At 45.3% G+C, this 22,534-nt stretch overlaps 1 protein-coding gene across 1 annotated transcript in view; it reads left to right on the top strand.

Moving 5' to 3' along the window:
• The window catches only part of MERTK (MER proto-oncogene, tyrosine kinase), a 117,414-nt gene that overhangs the window by 44,008 nt on the left and 50,872 nt on the right, over positions 1 to 22,534 (top strand). Inside the window, exons 3-5 of the mRNA XM_052648805.1 lie at positions 1,098 to 1,198; positions 6,125 to 6,298; positions 19,442 to 19,528. Coding sequence (XP_052504765.1) covers positions 1,098 to 1,198; positions 6,125 to 6,298; positions 19,442 to 19,528 — 362 coding nt within the window. The remainder of the gene's footprint in view (positions 1 to 1,097; positions 1,199 to 6,124; positions 6,299 to 19,441; positions 19,529 to 22,534) is intronic.

Below are 22,534 nucleotides of genomic sequence, written 5' to 3'. Positions count from 1 at the left end.
AAGTTGCCTCTGTCCCCTGAAAGCCGTGTTGGCCTCTAGTTACGTGACCGTCCAGGACAGTCCCACAGATTTGCAAAATGCCTTGAGAGGTTGTACTCCGATGTGGAGAGCCCTGGTGTAGAGCCTACCATAGAAATACAGACAAGTGAGCACACAGACGTTAGGCAGGGTTCTTAGGAGAAACAGAACCAACAGGGTGCACACATGTGAAAAGAGAGAGAGCAAAAAAAAAAAAATTATTTTAAAGATTGATGTCATTTTAAAGACTTAATGTCACTGTTGTCGTTGTTGAAGTCGTGTCCGACTCTGTGACCCCCATGGACTGTAGCCCATGGGGCTGCTCTGTCCATGGGATTTCCCAGGCAAAGATACTGGTGTGAGTCGACATTTCCTTCTCCAGGGGGTCTTCTCAACCCAGGGATCAGACCCACATCTCCCTCACTGGCAGGTGGAGTCTTTACCACTGAGCCTCTAGGGAAACCCCCAATGTACTTGTTGCTCAGTCGCTCAGTCATGTCTGACTCTGTGACCCCACGGACTGCAGCACACCAGGCTTCCCTGTCCTTCACTGTCTCCCGGAGTCTGCTCAAACTTATGTCCATTGAGTTGGTGACACCATCCAACCATCTCATCCTCTGCCTCCCTCTTCTCCTTTTGCCCTCAGTCGGTCCCAGCATCAGGTAATTGTGGGTGCTGCCCAATCTGAAATCTGTGGAGCGTCAGTGGGAGACCCAGGGGAGAGCTGCTGTTGCAGCCTTGAGTTCCAAAGACAGTTTGGAGGCAGAATTCCTTGTTCCTCAGAGGACCTCAGTCTATGCTCCTAAGACATTTAAGTGACTAAATGAGACCCACTCAAGCAATAAAGGATAATCTGCCTTATTCTGAGTCTACTGACTTGAATATGAATCACATCTGAAAAATACCTTCACAGAAAAATATCCGCATCTAGAATAATGATTGACCAAGTATCGAGGTGCCAAGACCTAGCCATGTTGACATACACGGTTAATCATCACAGTGAAAGACAAAGAATGTTGATTCCTGTAGTAGAAACTCGAAAGGTCATCAGTGAAATATCTTTGTGTTTCTCTCTCAAGCATAACCAGTGTGCAGCGTTCAGACAATGGGTCGTACATCTGTAAGATGAAAATAAACAGTGAAGAGATCGTGTCTGACCCCATCTACGTCGAGGTTCAAGGTGAGTCCAAAGGCCACGATGTCCAGTTGCCACTTGGCGGTTTCTTTTAGAGCCTGCATGAATTGCTTTGTGTATAATGCTCCAGAGTTTGGCATGCCCATTTGTTTGCCATTGGGTTTTAAAAAGAATTTTTAATTGAAGTTGATATACCATGTTGTGTAAGTTTCAGGTGTATAGTAAAGTGACTCAGATATAGATAGATAGATAGATACATATATATACACATATACATATATGCTGCTGCTGCTGCTAAGTCGCCTCAGTTGTGTCCGACTCTGTGCGACCCCATAGACGGCAGCCCACCAGGCTCCTCCGTCCGTGGGATTCTCCAGGCAAGAGTACTGGAGTAGGGTGCCATTGCCTTCTCCATATACATATATAGAGAATACATATATGTGTGTATGTATATATATGTACATATGTTTCACATTTAATCGCTAAGTTGTATCTGACTCTTTCATGACCTCATGGACTGTAGCCCACCAGGTTTCTCTGTCCACGAGATTTTCCAGGCAAGAATACTGGAACGGGTTGCCATTTCCTTTCCCAAAAGATCTTCCCAACCCAGGGATTGAATCCATGTCTCTGTATTGGCAGCTTTACCGCTCAGCTTTACTGCTGAGCCACCAAGGAAACCATGTGTGTGTGTATATATATTCTTTTTCAGATTCTTTTCCCATATAAGCTATTATAAAATATTGAGTGCCATACAGTAGGTCTTTGATGTTTAACTATTATATATAAAGTAGTGTGTTCATGTTACCCTCAAATTCCTAATTTATCCATTTGTATGCATACTCTGATGCAAAACTTACAGATCTTTAAACACTGAGATTTTAAAGGCCATCTTTTTTCTTAGATTATAGGTAGTTGTGAAATAAACTGAATTCTTAAAGATTTAGCTCTCTGCTAGATACTAAGCCTGAGATAAAAAGGGATTGTGGACCTCCTTGCCTAAAGGTTATTTACAATTTAAAAAGCTAAAGTCTTAAGACTTCCCTGGTGGTCCAGTGGTAAGGAATCCACCTTCCAATTCAGGGGATGTGGGTTTAATGCCTGGTCAGGGGACTAAGGTCCCACATGCTCCGGGGCAACTAAGACCCAGCACAGCCAAAAACAAAACAACAACAAAAAACAAAACCTGAAGTCTATTTTCGGAGGCAAAATGCAGTCTATTAAACAGTTCTCAGTGCTGGCACTAGATGCCACTCACCGGGTCAAGTGCCAGTTATTTACTATTCAGTACCCTTTACTGCAGTGGTCTCCACCCTTTTCGGCACTGGGGATCAGTTTCATGGAAAATAATTTTTCCCCAGACAGAGGGGTGGACGGCGGGGCTGGGGGAGGGGGGCGGTTATGGTTTTGAGATGATTCAAGTGCATTACATTTATTGTACCTGTTATTTCTATTATCACATCCACACCACCTCAGATCATCAGGCTTTAGATCCTGGAGGTTGGGGACCCCTGCTTTCCTATGTTGCTTATGTGGACAGTGAAACCAGGGAGAATAAGCTAGTTTCAACTGTGCCTGGGATTCCTTTTTCAATCCTTAGGGTTTCTCAGGCACATGATTCAGTGCAGTTCTGATGCCATGACATGACGTGGGCCTGGTAGGGGAGAACTGGGGCATCAGGCAGGAAGAGGCAATCTCTGCCCTCGAGGAGCCTGAACTCTCGTGGGGACATGAGCTGACGCACAGGTGAGCCAGGCCAGGTCCTGCATCTTGGGCCTTGCCTGTCTGGTTCGGCAACGGCAGGGCCTGCCAAGAGAGGCTTCGAGGAAGAAACATCTTCATTATCAACCCAAGTGGCCACTCCCCGCTATCCCAGGGACTTGACCTCCAGGGTCTCTGCATCCCTGCTCGCCAAGACACCCCCATCTACAATGTCATCAGGAGAATGACTTAGCTGCTTTCTCCTCACCATTGTCCTCACAGGCTTTAGAGAAGGTGATTAGCTTCTCAGCGAAGTTTAAGGAGACTCGTCTCCCTCTGAAAGGCAACTGTGCTGTCCATTCTCGTCTAAACCTGAACTTGATACCCGCTGATGCTGCAGCAGGTGCAAGAGAGGGAGGGCCCTCACGGGGGTCTCTTTTGGAGCTTTGCTCTGAGCCCATCTCAGACTTCCCTGCACAGCTTCCCAGGTAGTGCTAGTAGTAAAGAACCCACCTGCCAATGCAGGAGGCCTAAGGGACACAGGTCCAGTCCCTGGATCGTTGGGAAGATCCCCTGGGCGAAGGACGTAGCCTGACGGGCACAATCCATGGGGTCACACAGAGTCGGACACGACTGGAGTGACTTGGCGGGCACACATGCACGGTCCCAAACTGGATGGCCATGCCAGAGAGTTCTGCCAGTATCCACCGGAGGGAAGGGTTCCTACATTTGCTGCTACTCTGGAAAAACTATTCAGAAGACATTTTACTTGTAAAGTCCCAGGAAAAAAAATGCGCAGGGTAGGAATGAGTTAGGTTCAAATGAAGTTTGGTAAAACACTGAAGCTTGAAAAAAAGAATCCCATTTTACCAATCCCATGTTATTCCTGCTGGGACTGGATCTGTGAACTCCCAGTCCCCAAATAACACAATTTAAATGCTGGAGGTCAGTTCGCTTGATCTGTTAACATTTTGGCACATGCCCCAAATAAGTACCAACTGGCTGTCTCTGAGCTGTTCTTAACGTCACTTCCCTGTGACCCCAGTTCTGGAATCAAAGTGGGAGATCTTGAGGTTGTAACTGTGTAACTCTGTCTACACTGTTTTCATGAGTTTAGGCTTGGAAAAACTGTTCAGTCTTACACAAGTGTACAGATTTTAAAATTTATTATCACCAATATGAAAGTCTCACATATAACAGATTGTCCTCAAAAATGGACCACACCAGTCAGAATGACTGTGATCAAAAAGTCTACAGATGATAAATGCTGGAGAGGGTGTGGAGAAAAAGGAACCCTCCTATACTGTTGGTGGAAGTATAAATTGGTAACCACTATGGAAAACTGTATGCTGCTGCTAAGTCGCCTCAGTCGTGTCTGACTCTGTGCGACCCCATAGACGGCAGCCCACCAGGCTCCTCTGTCTCTGGGATTCTCCAGGCAAGAACAATGGAGTGGGTTGCCATTTCCTTCTCCAGTGCATGAAAGTGAAAAGTGAAAGTGAAGTCACTTAGTTGTGTCCGACTCTTAGTGACCCCATGGACTACAGCCCACCAGGCTTCTCCGTCCATGGGATTTTCCAGGCAAGAGTACTGGAGTGGGGTGCCATTGCCTTCTCCAATGGAAAACTGTATGGAGGTTCCTCAAAAAACTAAAATTACAGTTACCATGTGATTCACCAATCCTACTCTTGGACAAATATCCAGGAAAGATGAAAACTTCAATTTGAAAGGATACATGCAGCCCAGTGTTCACAGCAGTGCTGTTTACAATCTCCAAGACATGGGAGCAGTCTAAGTGTCCACCAACAGCTGCATGGATAAAGAAGATGTGCCGTATAACGGAATATTGTGTGTGTGCTCAGTCGCTGAGTTGTGTCTGACTCTTTGCAACCCCATGGACTGTAGCCCTCCAGCCTCCTCTGTTCATGGGATTTCTCAGGTAGGAATCCCTGGGTTGTCATTTCCTTCTCCAGGGGACCTTCCTGACCTGCATCTCTGGCATTGGCAGACAGATTTTTGACCGCTGAGCCACCAGGAAGCCCATAGTGGAATATTACTCAGCCACGAAAAATGAAATAATGCCACTTGCAGAAACATAGATGGACCTAGGGATTATCATACTAAGTGAAGTCAGAGAGAGAAAGACAAATATATGGTATGGCTTATACGTGGAAATGGAAAAAAAAAGATACAAATGAACTTATTTATAAAACAGAACCAGACTCAGAAAAAGAAAACAAACTTCTGGTTACCAAAGAGGAAGGAGTGGAAGTTTCCGATGAACAGGTACACAGCACTGTGTATCAAATAAACAAGCACAGCACAGGGAACTCTATTCAATATCTTGCAACAACCTATAATGGAAAAGAATCTGAAAGAATATATATTTTTGCATATGTATAACTGAATCACTTCACCATACACCTGAAGCTAATACAGCATTATAAATCAAGTATGCGTGCTCAGTTGCTCCGTCATGTCCAACTCTTTGCAACCCCATGAACTGTAGCTCACCAGGCCCCTCTGTTCATGGAATTCTCCAGGCAAGAATAGTGGAGTGGGTTGCCATTTCCTCCTCCAAGAGATCTTCCCAACCCAGAGATTGAACCCACGTCCCCTGCGTCTCCTGCATTGGCAGGTCGATTCTTTATGCTGCACCACCTGGGAAGCCGTAAATCAAGTATACTTAAACTTTAAGAAAAAAAAAAGGCGGGGCAGACCTCGCACGTGGCTTTGTTTTCACTCTGTGTTTATTGGTGAGAAATCCTGCCAGCCTTTCCCAGGAGCTTAAGCAACACCTAATTTCACAACTGCCAGGCCTCCCTTCTGGAAAAACCAGTTCTGAATCACCATTGCTCCTTTGGGAAAGTGTCCTAGAAAGCCGGCTAGAGCTAGACTGGTAAGAATTAGATTCTGTGTGCTTTCTTACTCAACTTCATCGAGGTGAAAACTGAGCATTTCACACCTGGGTGGTGGACAGAAAGTAAAAGTTCAATCACTCAGTCGTGTCTGACTCTTTGCGACCTCATGGACTGTAGCCTACCAGGCTCCTCTGTCCATGGGATTTCCCAGGCAAGACTACTGGAGTGGGTTGCCAATTCCTTCTCCAGGAGATCTTCCCAACCCAGGGATTGAACCCGGGTCTCCTGCATTGCAGGGTGGTGGACAGAGAGGACTACTGCTGAATTCTGGTGTGGTTTCCATTCACCTGGGGGCTGTGCCTTGACCTGTGAATCTCAAACCTTCTTCCACTTACCACTTCCTCTGCAGGACTTCCTTACTTTACGAGGCACCCCGAGAGCATGAATGTCACCAGAAACACAGCCTTCAACCTCACCTGTCAGGCTGTGGGTCCACCCGAGCCCGTCAGCATTTACTGGGTTCAGAACAGCAGCCGTGTTAATGAACTTCCAGAAAGATCCCCCTCTGTTCTGACTGTTCCTGGTGAGTCTCAGTTGTGGCATTTGTTTATTGTTTGCTTTCTGACAGTGGAAGGGAGCAGAAGGTGGGTGAATGCTGTAGTGTACGGCAGCGGGCACTCGACGAGGATGAAAACACAGGTGGGGCACCCCAGGATGGGGACCAGATGGGGAGGCAGGTGGAAGTCTCGGGGCTCAGAGGTCACAGCACAGGATGGGTGTCTGTGCTTACATCAATCAAGTGGCTGGAATCTTCGAGCCAGGGCAGCCGGGAAGCCCTGCTCACATCTCCCGTGGCAGCTGTGGGCCAGCTGGCCTGGCAGGCCTTGCCTTTCAGGAACCACTGTTGTGAGGACCTCAGTGAGGTGGCGGTGAGGAAAACGCCTTGGTCATGGAGGCAGTTGTGGGAGGACTGAGTCACTGTGGGGCTGTGAGTGCCGTGAAGGTCAGCAGTCATCTGATTTCCATCCAAGTGGGTGTGGCCTGGCTTCGGGCCCAGCCCTCCTCCCACACTGCTTCTGGGGGCAGCGCCGTGTTCTGTGCTGTGAAATCTAATGGGCTCCTCTTTGCCTCCTCTCCTCGCATCTCCCAGCAACGTCCGGTAAGGTTACCACCCCCTAACCTTCCCAATCTGCGTGTACTCAGGGCGAGGATGCTGCACGCCAAAGGTGACCTTCCAAAACCACTGTCTTCCTGGCTTCCTTCCTGCCTCAGTGCTCTTCCTCTGCCCACGACAGGAGTTCTGAACATGCTGGGTGCACAGGGCTCAGTCCTGGACTGCTTTCTGCTCCCTCTGAGGCACTCCTGCCTGGGAGATCTCCTCTGGATCCTGTCTTCATGACCATCCATGTGATGATGACTTTGAACTTGGTACCTCTGGCTCAGACTACCCTCCTGAGCTTCATGCTCCTTTCCTGGCATGTCCACTTACTGGATATGCAAGTGTGTTAAAATGAAACTCTTAGTTTCCCCCCCATACTCGGACTTGTTCTGCCACAGAGTTCCCCATCCGCTCGGACTTGTTCTGCCACAGAGTTCCCCATCCTACTGAAGTGTGTCACTGTCTGCCCCATCCTTCCTGCTGCTCATTGTTTAGACTGACTACATCAGGAGGTTGCCAGTTGTCTTCCTACAATACATCTCAAATCTCTTTTCTGCCTGTCTGCTGCAGGGCCCCGGTCCAGGTCACCACCACCTCTTACCAGCATCTCTGCAGTAGCATCCTACCTGGTCTCTTTGCTGCTGCTGCTAAGTCACTTCAGTCGTGTCCAACTCTGTGTGACCCCATAGACGGCAGCCCATCAGGCTCCCCCGTCCCTGGGATTCTCCAGGCAAGAACACTGGAGTGGGTTGCCATTTCCTTCTCCAATGCATGAAAGTGAAAAGTGAAAGTGAAGTTGCTCAGTCGTGTCTGACTCTTAGCGACCCCGTGGACTGCAGCCCACCAGGCTCCTCCATCCATGGGATTCTCCAGGCACGAGTACTGGAGTGGGGTGCCATTGCCTTTTGCTTCCAGCCTTATCCCCACTCTTGTTCTCCATGGTAGGTCCCCTCATGTCCCCTGCCTGCTAGAACTCTTCAGTGGCTGCCCGTTGTCTTTGACTTTCTCTCAAGAGGCCTATCTGCTCCTCATAGGATCTGTGTGCTCCGGTCCGCACTCTACTTTCCAGTTCCACCCCACCCACTCTTTCCGCGCTGCTAATTAAGCGCCAGTCACACTGGTTGTCTTTTGTTTTCTTAGAAACATCCCCCTCTCCCTGCCTCAGGACCTTTGCACCGCCTCTCTGTCTGCCTGCAGTGTCGTTCCGTTTGCCCTTCCTCCCGTGACGTGTGCCAGGTAACGCTTCTGCACAGAGGTCTTTCCTGCTCGTTCTTCCGGGTCCTCCTCACTCCTGTATTGACTCTCAGGCATGGCACATATTCTTGTGGGCTTCCTTCGCTGCACATCACAGTCTGTCATTACCTTCTTTATTGTTTAATCTCCTTGTCTGTCTTCTTAGAGAACGTATGCTTAGTAAGGGCAAGGGCTTTGTCTCTCCCAAGACAGAGCCTGACTCATGGCAATGCTCCCTGAATGTTTATGGTGAGAATGGGCCAGCAAGTGATTGCCAGTCAGAGGTATTGTCTCTGAGTCACTTTTCTCACTCCTGACTCCACGAGGAATGTTATCATTGTCTCTGCCTTCATCTGAGTTTTCTTTGAGTTTCTCTGAGGAATTGATCATCAAGTGACTTATTTGTTCAAAATCAACTTTAAAAAACTACATTCCACCTTCTCTGGATGATTGTTTTGAAGTCCTGTAAGGAAGATTTATGGGGCATACAATGAAATATGTAGGTTAAATTGACATATAATTAAATGCATAGAACTTAAGCACACAATCAATGAGTCATGATAAATGTAGATAGTCATGTAACCATCACTTCAGTCAATATATAGAACATTGCTATATATTGTATATATAGCAAGTACCCCCTTTTCCCTTTGGGTCAGGCTGCCCCGCCCCGTAGGTGACCTTGTTCTGATGTCTAGTTTCATATATAAATTTTGCCTGTTACTGAAATTTACAGAAATGAAATCAGAAGGTATGTATTCTTTAGTGTGGGGCCTCTGCATCTGTTGAGGTCATATCGTTTTTCACCTTTATTCTCTTCATGTGGCAAATTACCACATGATTGGATTTTCGAGTTTTAAACCAGTGTTGCATTTCTGGGCTAAACTCTGCTTGGTCCTGATGGATTGTGATAGATTCCATTGGCTGGTAGATATTAAGTTAAATATTTTTGCATTTAAGCTTTTTCTGGGAGAACACCGACCGCTTGTACTGCGAGCCGGTTCTGCTCCTCATTACTGTGAGTTAGTGAAGACCCCGTGGTCAGGACAGCATCTGCCACAAGACTGCGCTCACCTCAGCTGCCATCCACGAGTCCCAAGCCACATGTACTCCTTACTTACTGGCTGTCAGTTTGGAGGTTCCTGTGGCCCCCTTGGGTTTCCCAAATGGCTTGGCGGTAAAGAATCCACCTCCAATGCAGGAGACATGGGTTTACTCCCTGGATTGGGAAGGTCCCCTGGAGAAGGAAATGGCAACCCACTCCAGTATTCTTGCCTGGGAAATCCCATGGACAGAGGCGCCTGGTGGGCTACAGTCCATGGGGTCGCAAAGAGACCCTCTGGTGTTGCCTCAGACTTCGTGACCAAACAGCAGGCATCATGACCCCTTTGGGCTCAGGGATTTTCTAGAATAACTCGGATCTCAGAACAGTGCTCTGCTTATGTTATAGTCTGTTTCACCAAGGATACACACAGGATGAAGTCTGGGCGGGTCCCGAATGCAGAGCTTTTCTGCCTTGACGAGTGTCACTTGCTGCATCAGTGTGTTCACAGGACAGAGCTTTGGTGTTTAGAATTTTTTTTATTGGGGCTTCATTATGTGGTATAACTGATTAAAGCATTAACCATGGTGGAATACTGTCTCCAGACCTCCCTCTCTTTCCTGGATGCCAGGAACTTGAGCTAATATCACGTGGATCAAAGCCCCAGCCTTCCCATCACATGATTTAGTCATTCTGGTGACCAGTCCCCACCTGGAAGTCACCCGTGGATCCACCTGATTTGCCTCATTAGCATAACAAAGCCACTCTCATTACTCAGTAAATTACCAGGGACAGAGGCTAGTCCAAGTCTTTATCACACAACAGTGTTCATGAAGGAAACTGGTTTATAATTTTGTTTTTGTGATGTCGGTTTTGTCATCTGGGTAGCGCTGACCTCATAAAACATAGTTGGAAAGTGTTCCCAACTCCTCTCTTTGTTGAAAGAGCTTGGTAGCGTTGGTGTTGTTTTGGAAAGATGTGTGTGAAGTTAAGTGGAGGTTGTAACCTCTTGTGTTTTGAATATTTTTTTTTTTTACCTTGCTTTTTTTAAAAAAAAAACTTCTTATTTTATATTGGAGTTAGCCAATTAACGGTGTTGTGATAGTTTCAGGTGGACAGCAAAGGGACTCAGCCAAACATATACAGGTATCCATTCTCCCCCAAACTCCCATGCCATTCATGCTGCTACGTAGCACTGAACAGAGTTCCCTGTGCTACACAGTAGGACCTTGTTGGTTATCCATTTAAAATAAATTGAATGCTTTATTTCTGATAATGCAGTTTACATTGCCTTTTTGGTGAGGTTAATGTTGGTTCATGTTGAGCCTGAGGTTAACTGAAATCCCCAAGCATTTTTCTCATAAATTGCTGCAAAATCAAGGCTCTCCTGCTTTTTGTATATTTAATTACTTTGAAATTTCAGCCCACCATGTGACCTTTATCCCTATGAAAATTTATCTCATCATCCCAATCTACTAAGGCCATTTTGAACCTTGATTCTCTTATTGGATTAGCAAATTCTCTCCCTGTTTCCTGTCTAGATTCTAATCTAACCAAGGACAAAACACAGTGGCCGTCAGGCAACCTCTGAGTTGATATCAATTCATGAAATCAGCTCTTCTGTCTACTTTTCAGTCAGCAGTAAATGTGCCTAATTTTATTTTCTCCACCATTTATCTCTCCATCTTGTCTTCTAAGATATTCCGTGATACTTTGGACTAGGAACTGTCCTGGAAAGGCTGGAAATCAGTTTGCAATTCATTCTGACATCAGGCTTGACTTCCTGTTGGTGAGCTGAACTGCATGCCTGTCCTCCTAGGCCAGGTGTCCTAGGCACCAATTTGATAACCTTCTCTAAAGTTCTACTGTGGATTCTGTCTCTCACTGATTTTGTACTTGCCAAAATCAGTATCATTTTCTTTATGAAAGCAAGGACAAAGTCTGTCCATCTCTGTTCATCTAGAATTAATTTTGCTTTACATTTTGGCCACTGCTCAGCATGTGGGATCTAGTTCCCTGACCAAGGATTGAACTCACATCCCCTGCATCGGAAGTAAGGGGTCCCAGTCACTGGACCACCAGGGTGGTCCCCGTCTCTGTTCTTCTAGAGGTCTTCCTCTTCAGTTTTCTTAGCAAGTAGAAGGATCTGCAAAATTTAATACCCACAGCTAAATATATTGATATAAATTGTCTCAACTTGGTGACCTTATTTATTTCTAAATGGTCAGATATACCATTACAAGTGACGCTTAGTTTGGGCTTTAGCTTCTTTACAGTCTTCATTTTACTTTCTTTAATTTGAAGATTTTTTTTCCTTTTGGTTAAGAAGATAGACATAAAATAGAAATTGAGCATTCTACAGGCTAATAGTATGCTTTTTAACATAGACTTTAATGGGATATGGTTACATGAAGCTACACATGTGATAAACTCACACAAAGCAACACATCCGCACAAATGAGTCCACATGTAACTGGAAAAATCTGAATAAGCTCTGTGGAAGGTACCAGTATCAGTTTCCTGGTTTTGACACTATAGTTATTTGAGACATTAACATTGGGGAGGTAGGTTGAAGGACACATGGAACTCCCTGTCTGTTTCTGTAAATATATAATTAACATTTCAGAATAAAAAATGTTTTATACTGTTAAAATTTTGTAGCACTGTGAAAGAACTACATTCAAACTTATTTACATCTATTCTTAACTTAGAAGACAAGTTAGTGAGATACCCGAGCCCCTTCCAGTAAGTAGGTGGTATTTAGGGAACTAGGCTGAGGCTGTTTTGACTTGAGATGGCTTTGCTGGGCTGTGTACCCACTCAGAGCCTGCCTGGAGCAGGCATATTTAGGAACAGGAAGATGATACAGTTTTCCCTCATGCTACCAGTTGTTTTTTCTTCTGTGACCTAAGTGCTGTCTTTAAGAAATGTAAGCGAAGAAGTACTTTGTCTAAAGGGCATGATTCTGAGTCAACAAAACCAGTCTCAAAGGTAATGTGCCGTGTAATTCCATTTAGGTAACATTCTCAAAATGAAAGGGTTATAGTGATGATGTACACATCAGCTCCTGCAGGGGTTAGGTTGACAGAAGGAGGTTTGTAAAAAGGGTGGCATGGGGGAGCTTTTTGTGTTTTGGCTCTACCACTAGGGCATGTGGGGTCTTAGTTCTCCAACCAGGGGTCAAACCCGCACCCCTGCAGTCGAGGCTCAGAGTCTTAACCACTGGACCCCCAGGGAAGCCCCTGGAAGCTTCTTTTTGGTGATGAAACAGTTGATTTGTATACATATTTATACCTGTAGTAAAATTTCATAGAAATTTCATAAAAATCCCCCCTCCCCCAAATAAAGCAAAACCCCAAACTAGTGAAATCTGAATAAGCCCTGCCTGTATTTTAGTTACTAATATTGGGCTTCCTGAGTGGTTCAACTGCAGGAGACACAAGAGATACAGGTTCGATCCCTGGGTTGGGAACATCCCCTGGTGTAGGAAATGGCAACCCCCTCCAGTATTCTTGCCTGGAAAATCCCTTAGACAGAGGAGCCTGGTGGGCTACAGTCCAGAGGGTTGCAAAGAGCTGGACACGACTGGACACCTGAGCACGTGTACAGTGTTCCAGAGTCACTTGATCATGCTACTGTGATTATGTAAGATGTTACCATTAGGGGAACCTGGGTGAAGGGCGCTAGGAACTCTGTGCTAGTTCTGTAATTTCTTGTGAATCGAAAACTATTTCAAAACAAAGTTACAATCTTTCCCCCCAAGGAAGTACTTTGCCATCAACAAATGGGAGTCCCAAAATAAAGAGCAGAACTACAGAAAGCTTTTGCTCTATGGTGTTCAGCGACAGGATGTGTTATAGCTTAAGTGGTTAAGATCCCGTTAACTAATTGTCAGTTCACCATTGTGTGTCCCTAGGCAAGCTGCTTGCCTTCTTTATATACGATAGGGATAATAACAGTGTCTGCCTCACAGAACATTTATGAAGATTCAATGAAATAATGTATGTAAGGGCTTCGGTACAGAAGCAACCTACAGAAATGACTCAGATGTTACCTGAAACAAATTTTTATGTGAAACAGTTACTAACTCACTGTCCATTTTGAGCTACCTTCCTACCAAGATCAGGGACTTAGGCTGATCTTTCTGGGTTTTACTTTTTCAAAAGGTTTTATTTGCTTCTGTATCTTTGGCTCTGCGGGGTCTTCACTGCTGCTCGGGCTCTTCTCTCAGTTGCATGGACCTGGGCTTTCCATTGCGGTGCCTTCTCTTGCTGCGGAACACAGGCTAAGTCATTGTGGGGCACTGGCTTAGCTGTTCCCCAGCATGTGGGATCTTCCCAGAGGAGGGAGCGAACCCCTGTCTCCTGCATTGGCAGGTGGATTCTTTACCACTCTGCCACCAGGAACGTCCTGGTTTTTACTTTTAAAAAATACGTGTTTTATGTTAAAATCCACGTTTAGAAAACAGCTAAGCTAGTTTTGCTTTTAGTTAATTGGCTATAGTGCTTTTTTTTTTTTTAATTATTACTATTTTTTGGCCATACAGCAAGGCATGCAGGATTCTTAGTTCCTGGACCAGGGATTGAACTGGCGCTCCTTGCAGTGAAAGCATGGAGTCTTAATCACTGGACTACCAGGGCAGTCCCTGTAGTTCTTATTATTCGTTGTGATGACAACAGTAACAATAATAACTAGAATTTGTGTGTCAGTTTGTAATTCTTACAGTGCCTTCAGCAAAGAACCTCATAGCAGTCAATGATACAGTTAGACGTTTTCTAATTACCATTTTACAGATCAGGAAGAAATTTGGAGCAAGTAAGGGACCTGCGTGCCTAAGGTCTAGCCTTTGTGTGGCAGCTGGAACAAGCCTCATGAAACATAGACTAGGTCATATCAGTCTTCTGCTCAAAGCCCCAGGTTTCCCATCTCTCTTGGAGGACAAAGAAAGAAAGAAAGTGAAATCGCTCAGTCGTGTCCGACTCTTTGCGACCCCATGGACTGTAGCCTACCAGGCTCCTCTGTGCGTGGGATTCTCCAGGGAAGAATACTGGAGTGGGCTGCCATTTCCTTCTCCAGTGGGTCTTCCCGACCCAAGGATCGAACCCAGGGATCGAACCCAGGTCTCCTGAATTGGAGGCAGACACTTTAACTTCTGAGCCACCAGGGAAGCCTGACCCATGTATTTCCTGGCTTCAAACCTTCCCTCACCCTCCAGAATAAACTTGGCCCGTTCCCTCACCCCAAGTCTTTCCTCAGAGGACATTTCTCAAGGAGCCATCTCTGACCCGCATGTTTAAAATCACTACCACCTCTCCACACACCCTGACCGCCTGATCCTCTTCTGTTTTTCTCGAGTACTAATTACCTTCTAATACAGCATGCAGCTTATCAAACAGAGCAGGTCTTTGCCTCCCCTTACTTGCCCCCTTACCCATGTCTTCTGCCTGCCTTTTGTGTCTGGAAAACTTTACTCAAAGAGTAAGTTTAATCAGAGAAGTGAGAAATGTGGAAACAAAGGAAAACAATCAAAGGAGACTAGATAATAATAATGTAGTCATTAAGCACAGTCAGGGACCTTTAGCTCTTTCTCAAGGTCTATAGATAAGATTCTGAGCCACATCCTGTGAGCTGTCTTATAGATGCCTAGCTGGAGAAGTGAACTACATGATGAGCAGACTGTACCCAGGACATGAGCTGCCACAATTCCTACAGTTGGCCACAAAAAAATGGGAACAAATGGACCCTAGAGCTAAAGATTAACTGCACCTAAGACAACCAAGGTGATGCTGGTCAGATCGCTGATGACCAATTTGAAGATAACTTAGAAATGACTGTGCTGTTCCTGCATGGAGACCGCCCCCCACAATCTATCTCTCAAAGCTCTCACCCGCTGCTCGTTGGGGTTGGAAGTTGGGGAAGTTGGCCTTTGGACAGATGTCTGCCACCCTCCTCCACCCAGTTGCCGGCACCTGAAATAAAGCACTTTCCTTTCCACCAATCTGGCCTGTTTATTGGCTTTTGAGGGGCAAGCAGCTGGACCCGCAAAGTCCTTTTGGTAACATTTATTAAGGCTATTATATCTCACCCTCTTTTGTCCTTGAGAATGTGAGCTTTATAAGGGCTGAATCTTTACTTTATTCATGGATAGATCCCAGGTGCCTGGAAAACAGCTGGCACATAGCAGCTACGCAGTAAATGTTGAGTGAATGAACTCAGGGCAGAAAGTGAGTTCCAAGTTCGTAAGTGCAAGCCCTTCATTTATGCAGCATATTATTGTATTTCTCTCCTCTCTGGGTAGAAAGATCAACACCAGGGGGAAAAAACAAAAGGACAGGATTGCTTAACCCAGAAGTCAAAGAAACACCCTAACTGTGCTCTTAGGAACTGCCTCCTCAGCAGTTCTGATTGTCTTTCCCTTGAGGGGGCATCCTGTGGCTGCATGTTCCCTAAAATACCTTTCAGACCTTGTGTCAGGGGCTGTGTTTTTTTAAACCAGCAGAGTACCAAGCAAGAGGGGTGCGCACCATCATAGTGAACTGGGGTGGGTGTCGTGGAGTCAGGGGGTGTCCACGAGAAGGAGGCCTGGCAACAGGAAATGCGGAGGCGCTGCTGTCGGGGATGTTTGGGAGACTGGATGGGAGGGTGGAGACGTGGTGGGTGGGTGCTCTTCTCCCTGGAAAGCCACAGGGTTGGGCTCTAAAACGTCAAGATCCTTTCTAGTCTAGTAGTTGAGGGAGGGGGAACGGAGAAGTGATGAGGTAGCTCTCTTTCTTAGCCCATCGTGTTTGCGGCAGTCAACTCAGGTTTATAAATGAGCCTCCAAGTGGGAAGCTAATGTCCTTAAGCCAAAAAAAAAAAAGTATCACCAGATACATTAAGCCAGGAAGCCTATCTTTGGCCTAAAGTTCTCACCCATTCAGTTCTAGAGAAAGTTAATCTGGGTTGGAATCAGCCTCTTTGCTGATTCTCTTTGCTGATTTCTCTTTGCTAGCTTCTGTTTGGCCTCTGGGCATTCACCACCTCAGCCTGCCGGATAAAACTACTGCCCTTGATGGTTTGGCTTCTTGTGGGCAGTTCTGAGTCGGAATGGGTGCCTTGTGCCAGGGCATTAGCTGCTGACTTTGTGTGTCCTCCGAAGAGAAGTATGAAGAGGAAAAATGTCTTCCTCCTTAATGTAAAATCCTGTTCCGTGAGGAGTGGTTTCACTCTCGACATCGATCAACCTTGCAGGACTGAAAAACCATGGGCCTAACTCACCTTACTTTGGGATCTGTAAGGAGATGGTGGATCCCAAGGAAATAGGTCCATCCTGTTGTTTCCTTGCAGGGCCAGGCTTGCCCTCACCACCGGTTGTCAGAGGGATTCATAGATTGTTTTCAAGGGTTTCCCAAGAGTTTGGACAAGGGTGATTGAAGTCAAATGACTGGTTTTAGCCTGCAGAAGTCTGCTCAAATATGTACAAAATGTAAGTTGCCTAGCAGCTCCCAGGGTCTTAGGTTTGAGCCAAAGCTGATTTTTCTAAACATAAGCCAAGTTTTGCCAGTTCACGTTGCCTGGTGAAACAGGCATGTCATTTGGGAACTGACGACCTGGAAGGTTAAAGGTGATACTCCAGCAGGAAAAGCCAAAGGTGACAGGCCTTCCTGTGAAAAAGTGGTGGGCAACAGGGGCCCCAGGTGGTGGCTTAGAGCAGTGGTCCCCAACCATTTTGGCACCAGGGACCAGTTTCATGGAAGACAATTTTTTCTTGGACCAGAGGTGGTGGATAAAGGGGATGGTTTGGGGATGATTCAAGTGCATTACAGTTATTGTGCACCGTATTTCTATTATTATATCATAATAATATATTATTATATTATAAATAATTATGTATTATATTACATACTCTATTATATATTATATTATTATGTATTTGGCTGTGCTGAGTCTTAGTTAGTGGCACATGGGCTCTAGTTCCCTGAACAGGGATCAAACCTGGGCCGCCTGCACTGGGAACTCAGAGTCCTAGCCACTGGACCACCAGGGAAGTCCCCAAGCATGCCTTTTTATCCACTGAAATGTCCTTCCAGTAAGTAAGCCTGAAACTAGCATGTAGCTGTCTATTCCGTCACCCCTGAAAATTCCGAAGACATTGTCATCAGCTAAAGTCCATAGTTTATTCAGCTTTTCTTAGTCTTTACCTAACGTCCTTTTACTGGCCTAGGATTTAGTTGTGTCTCCTTCAGCTTCTCTTGGTTGTGACCATGTCTCAAACTTCCCTTATTTTTAGTGACATGGATGGTTTTGAGTACGGGTCAGGTCTTTTTTTTGTAGTGTGTCCCACAGTTTGGACCGGTCTGATGTTTACCTCCTTTTTCTCATGGTTAGATTTGGGTTCTGTGTTTCGACGGGGAGGACCCCAGAGGGGAAGTGCCATTCTCATCATGTCACATCGAGGGTACACTGTCAGCATGGCTTACAGCATTGCCCTTTACCTTGACTCTCCACCTGAGTTGTGTTTGTCAGTGTCTCACTTGAAAGTTTTTCTTTGAGTTCCCTTTCCATATCGATCTCTTTGGAAGGAAGGAGCGGAGCATCAATATAAAAATCACTTGGAATTCTTCTGCATGGGGGTTTGTCTCTCCTCCCATTTATTTAATCACTTGTATATATTGGTAAAGGAGCTTCCTAGGTGGCTTAGCAGTAAAGAATCCGCCTGCCAATGCAGGAGATGCAGGTTCCATCCCAGGGTCAGGAAGATCCCCTGGAGGAGGGCATGGCAACCCACTCCAGTATTCTTGCCTGGGAAATCCATCCCATGGACAGAGGAGCCTGGTGGGATATAGTCCATGGGGTCAAAAAAGAGTTGGACACAACTCGTTATAGACTCATGGATAATTATCTTATACTTGGGGCTACAATCTAATGCTACTTTATTTTCTTGCTCAACTTGTTCCCACTTTAGTGATTGGGAGTTTTTTTAGCTGGCTCCTCTGTCTCTTGGCCGCCGCCCCCACCCATCCCTTTTGTGCGTGCATGGGTGTGTGTGGGTGTCGTATGTTTTATATCTTGCTCCAGGCTCATCTTACATGTTTACTGCTCCAAACTGAAAATCAGCATTTCTCCAACGAACTCTGGCTCCTTTCTCTGGCGAATAGTATTATAAGAAACCAAGGGGGGACTTCCCTGGTGGACCAGTGGCTAAGATTCCATGCTCCCAGTACAGGAGGCCTGGGTTTGATCCTACATGCCATAACTAAGACCTAGTACAACCAAATAAATAAAAATATTTTAAAAAGAAAGAAAGAAACCAAGATCTCAGGACTTCCCTGGAAGTCCAGTGGTTAAGACTCTGTGCTTCCAATGAGGAACTAAGATCCCACATGCCACATAGCACAGTCGAAAGAATTGGAATGAAAATAAAGAAACCAAGGTCTGGATTGCTTCTCTTCCTTCCTCCTTAAAATTAATGAATCAACTGAATATGTTTCACTTCTGAGATGTCTTCAAACCTCTGAAATGGTAGAATTTTTCTTCATTCAGCACCAGTGTCTTCAAGTAATAGTGATGCCTTGTGTTTACATAATTCCTTAGGAATACATTGATATTTACTATTAAGAAAGGATCTCTGCAACAGAAACTTCATTCATCAGAAGTTTTAAAAACCTTGACTTTTGTCCTGCTGTTTCTGGAGTCCTGACATGTCCACAGTGTGTAGCATAGGATATATGGGGATGCTAAGCACGGGGCTGCCTAGGTGAGCCTCATAAACCACTTTTCTTAATATTGGGGCCAGTAATTCCTACTGCAGGCTTCCCAGGTGGCACACTGGTAAAGAATCTGCCTGCCAGTGCAGGGGATGCAGGTTCGATCCCTGGGTTGGGAAGAGCCCCTAAAGGAGGAAACGGCAACCCATTCCAGTATTCTTGCCTGGAAAATTCCATGGACAGCCCACGGGGTCGCAGAGTTGGACACGACTGAGGGATTGAGCACACACAGTTCCCATAGCTCCTTGCTGAAATTTTAAAACGAAATGATACTGCTTTGTTGCCTCATGTCTCACCACTGGGAGAAAATAAAGAATTTTAATGAACTGCAGATGTCTTTTAAGCCCATTGTTGCCTTGCTCCTGGTACCTAGGATTTAATCCTAGGTTTGTTTTTCAAACACCAACACACATTTTTCATTAACTTTGCATTTATGGCTTGGAACACTGAACCACGAAGTAAAAGGATGCCCAGACTCCCGCAGGATTCTGATAAACAGCAGCCTATCTCTCCACCCCTGGTCTCATGGGTCTCCTTCTCCTCTAGGTCTGACCAAGACCACAATCTTCAGTTGTGAGGCCCACAATCAAAAAGGGCTGACCGTATCCAAAAGCGTGCAGATCAACATCAAAGGTAAGTGTCAGGGTGGTGTCTTGCAGGGGAAGTACATTGTGAGCTGTGCAGCCAGCTGCCTGGGATTGAGCCCTGGCTTCCCTTTGTGACCTTGAACAAGTCATTCAGTAACTTCAGTGTGCCCCTCTGTAAAATGGAGATAATTACAGAACCTATCTCTTCTTGAGTGTTCAATGAAATAATGCAAGCAGAAATACTCATAACAGGGCCTGACACTTGTCTGTGATCAACAGTAACTAGTCTAGTTTTCTGCTCAGTCAGAAAAGAAAATAGGCTGAAATGTTGACCCAGATCATCTTAGCTCCTCGTTTTACTCTTCCACAGTGAACTAGTGCCCGTTGATCTAGGGATGGGCTGTGTCCTTCCCTGGGCAGCTGGAGCTGGGGCCCGTCCTCCCAGCAGCTGCTCTGAGGAGGGAGGAGGTCAGAGTCACGCCTCTCCTCGGGGCCCAAGGCTCTGGGCCCGCTTTCTCCTAATTTCTGTCGCACTCCTTGCTTCCCCTAGGTTGGGATGTAACAAAATGAAAGGCAAGTGTTGGAAGGCTAGTAGGGACATTCCAATCCAACATTCTGTGTCTTCCTCCCCCTTCTGTGGGATCAAAGATATTTAAACCTGAAACTTTGGAAAAATTGACACAGATGAACCTATGTGCAAAGCGAAATAGAGACCCAGATATAGAGAGCAAACTGAAGCTGGGGTGGGAGGGACTGAGACTGATGCACATATACTATTGATACTGTGTATAAAAGACTGTATAAAAAACTGTGTTTAAAATAGATCACTAATGAGAGCTCAATATATAGCCCAGGGAATGCTACTCAGTGCTCTGTGGTGACCTAAATGGGAAGGAAATAAAAAGAGGGATATATGTGTATATATATAACTTATTCACTTGGCTATACAACAGAAACTAACACAACATTCTAAAGCAACTATACTCCAATTAAACCTTCAAATAAGTCAAATAAAAATCTGAAACTTGAAAGGAAAACCTTTTGTTACCTTTTCAAGTCATCTCCTTAACCTTTCTCATAGAAATTCAAGGAAATGATATGTTTTAGTATTTGTTCTTAATTTATATTTTAATTAATGAATGAATTTTTATTGAAGTAAAGTTGATTTACAATATTGTGTTAATTACGGCTGTACAGCAAAGTGATTCAGTCTTTACATATATATATATGTTTTTTTAAATATTCTTTTCCATTGTGGTTTATCACAGGTTATTGAATATGTAGTTCTTGATTATCTACAATAGGACCTTGTTGTTTTCCATCCTATATATGAAAGTTTACATCTGCTAACCCCAGCCTACCATTGCATCCCTCCCTTACCCCCCTCCACCTTGGGGGTTATTTGTTCTATTCTCTACATTATTTGTTCTTAATTTAAATATTGAGAAGGAAATATTGAGTTCGTACTCCTTTTGTCCTTAGAGGAAATGATAGAGGGAAAAAGCAGTGTGTTTAATAATGAGTTAAAGGGTGGGTAAGGCGCAGCAGAAGACTCAAGGTGCTGATGTCTGTTGCTGTTGCGCAGACGTGTCTGACTCTGCGACCCCATGAACTGCAGCACACCAAGCTTCGCTGCTGGTGTTTAGTTTCAGCAAATCAGCTGGAAGAAGCTATGAGAGGGTATTTTCTAAAATTTCGCTGGAAAGGAAAAATGAGCCAACCGAAAGTTATTACAAGAGGAACTGTATAACTTCCTTCCTTCATTACAAATTGCATTGTTACAATTTTCAAAAGAAATGCTGGGAATTTCAGGAATCCACCAGTGGGTGTAAATTTATAAAAACATTTTCATAAAGCATCAATATCTTAAAGTTTAAAAATCCGTAAAATGAGAAGCACTTCTTGAATTTTATTCTTCAGACAGAATCTCAACTAGGACTTTTAACAAGTCCTATTTCTGAAACTCAGGTTTTGGGCTTTCTTAAACATGTATGTCAAAGCAACCAAAGCTCCCTGCCAATCTGTCATCAGTTGAGGTGTATGTGGCCAGATTTGGATCTGGAAAAGCAGATAATGTATTTAGGAAAGTGAGTCAAATGAAAGGCTGGCTTTCTCACTCATCAAGCTGTGTGTCTCCTGGTAAAACTGGAATCCTGAACATACCCCGTGGGTGCTTAATATGGTCTTTTCTTCCCCTCATCCGTGCCTCCTGTCCTTGCCTTCATCACCAGTGTATCTCCCCCAGACCTCGTGCGTGTGTTAGTTACCTCATTTCAGCCCCATCGAACAGTGCAATCTCTCCCCGAGCAATAGAAGAGAGAGCTGAGTGGAGAGGGCACTGAACTGTGCCACGGTGGGCCATGCAGCCGATTCAGTGGTGATCACTCTCCAGCCCGTGCTGGTCTTCACGCTGGTCTGCTCCCTGCTCCCACAGCCAGCCACCAGTGTCCTGTTGAGATACGGACATACGGAGCTCTGGGGTGAGGCAGACCTGAGTTCAAGTCCCCATTCTGTTGCTAGTGAGCTCTGTGAGCTTCGGCAAGTTTTTAACTTCTTTGGTCCTCAAATTTCCCCTTCCATCTATGGGGATTGTAAGACTGCTTCTCTCATAGGGTTCTAATCATGATCCAATGAAGTCCATAAAGATTCCTGGCACACAGTAAGCACTCATTCAAAAACAGTCATCTTTTTGGATTATAAATGTTGTTGTTGTGTGTGTGTTGGTCGCTTAATTGTGTCTGACTTTGCAACCCCGAGGACTGTAGCCCACCAGGCCTCTGTCCATGGGCTTCTCCAGGCAAGATACTGGAGTGAGTTTCTGTGCCCTTCTCCAGGGGATCTTTCCTACCCAGGGATGGAACCTGGGTGTCCTGCATTACAGGCAGATTCTCTACTGTCTGAGCCACCAGGGAAGCCCATAAATGTGGTTATTAATGTTAATTAAGAGTTTAGGGACTTCCCTGGTGGTCCAGTGGTTAAGATGCAGGGGGTGCAAGTTCAATCCCCAGTTGGAGAGCTAACATCCCACATACTTGACTTTCAAAAAGTCAAA

Source organism: Budorcas taxicolor, chromosome 11, assembly GCF_023091745.1.
Source record: "Budorcas taxicolor isolate Tak-1 chromosome 11, Takin1.1, whole genome shotgun sequence".
Taxonomy (NCBI): domain Eukaryota; kingdom Metazoa; phylum Chordata; class Mammalia; order Artiodactyla; family Bovidae; genus Budorcas; species Budorcas taxicolor.
This window is presented reverse-complemented; position numbering and strand designations above follow the sequence as displayed.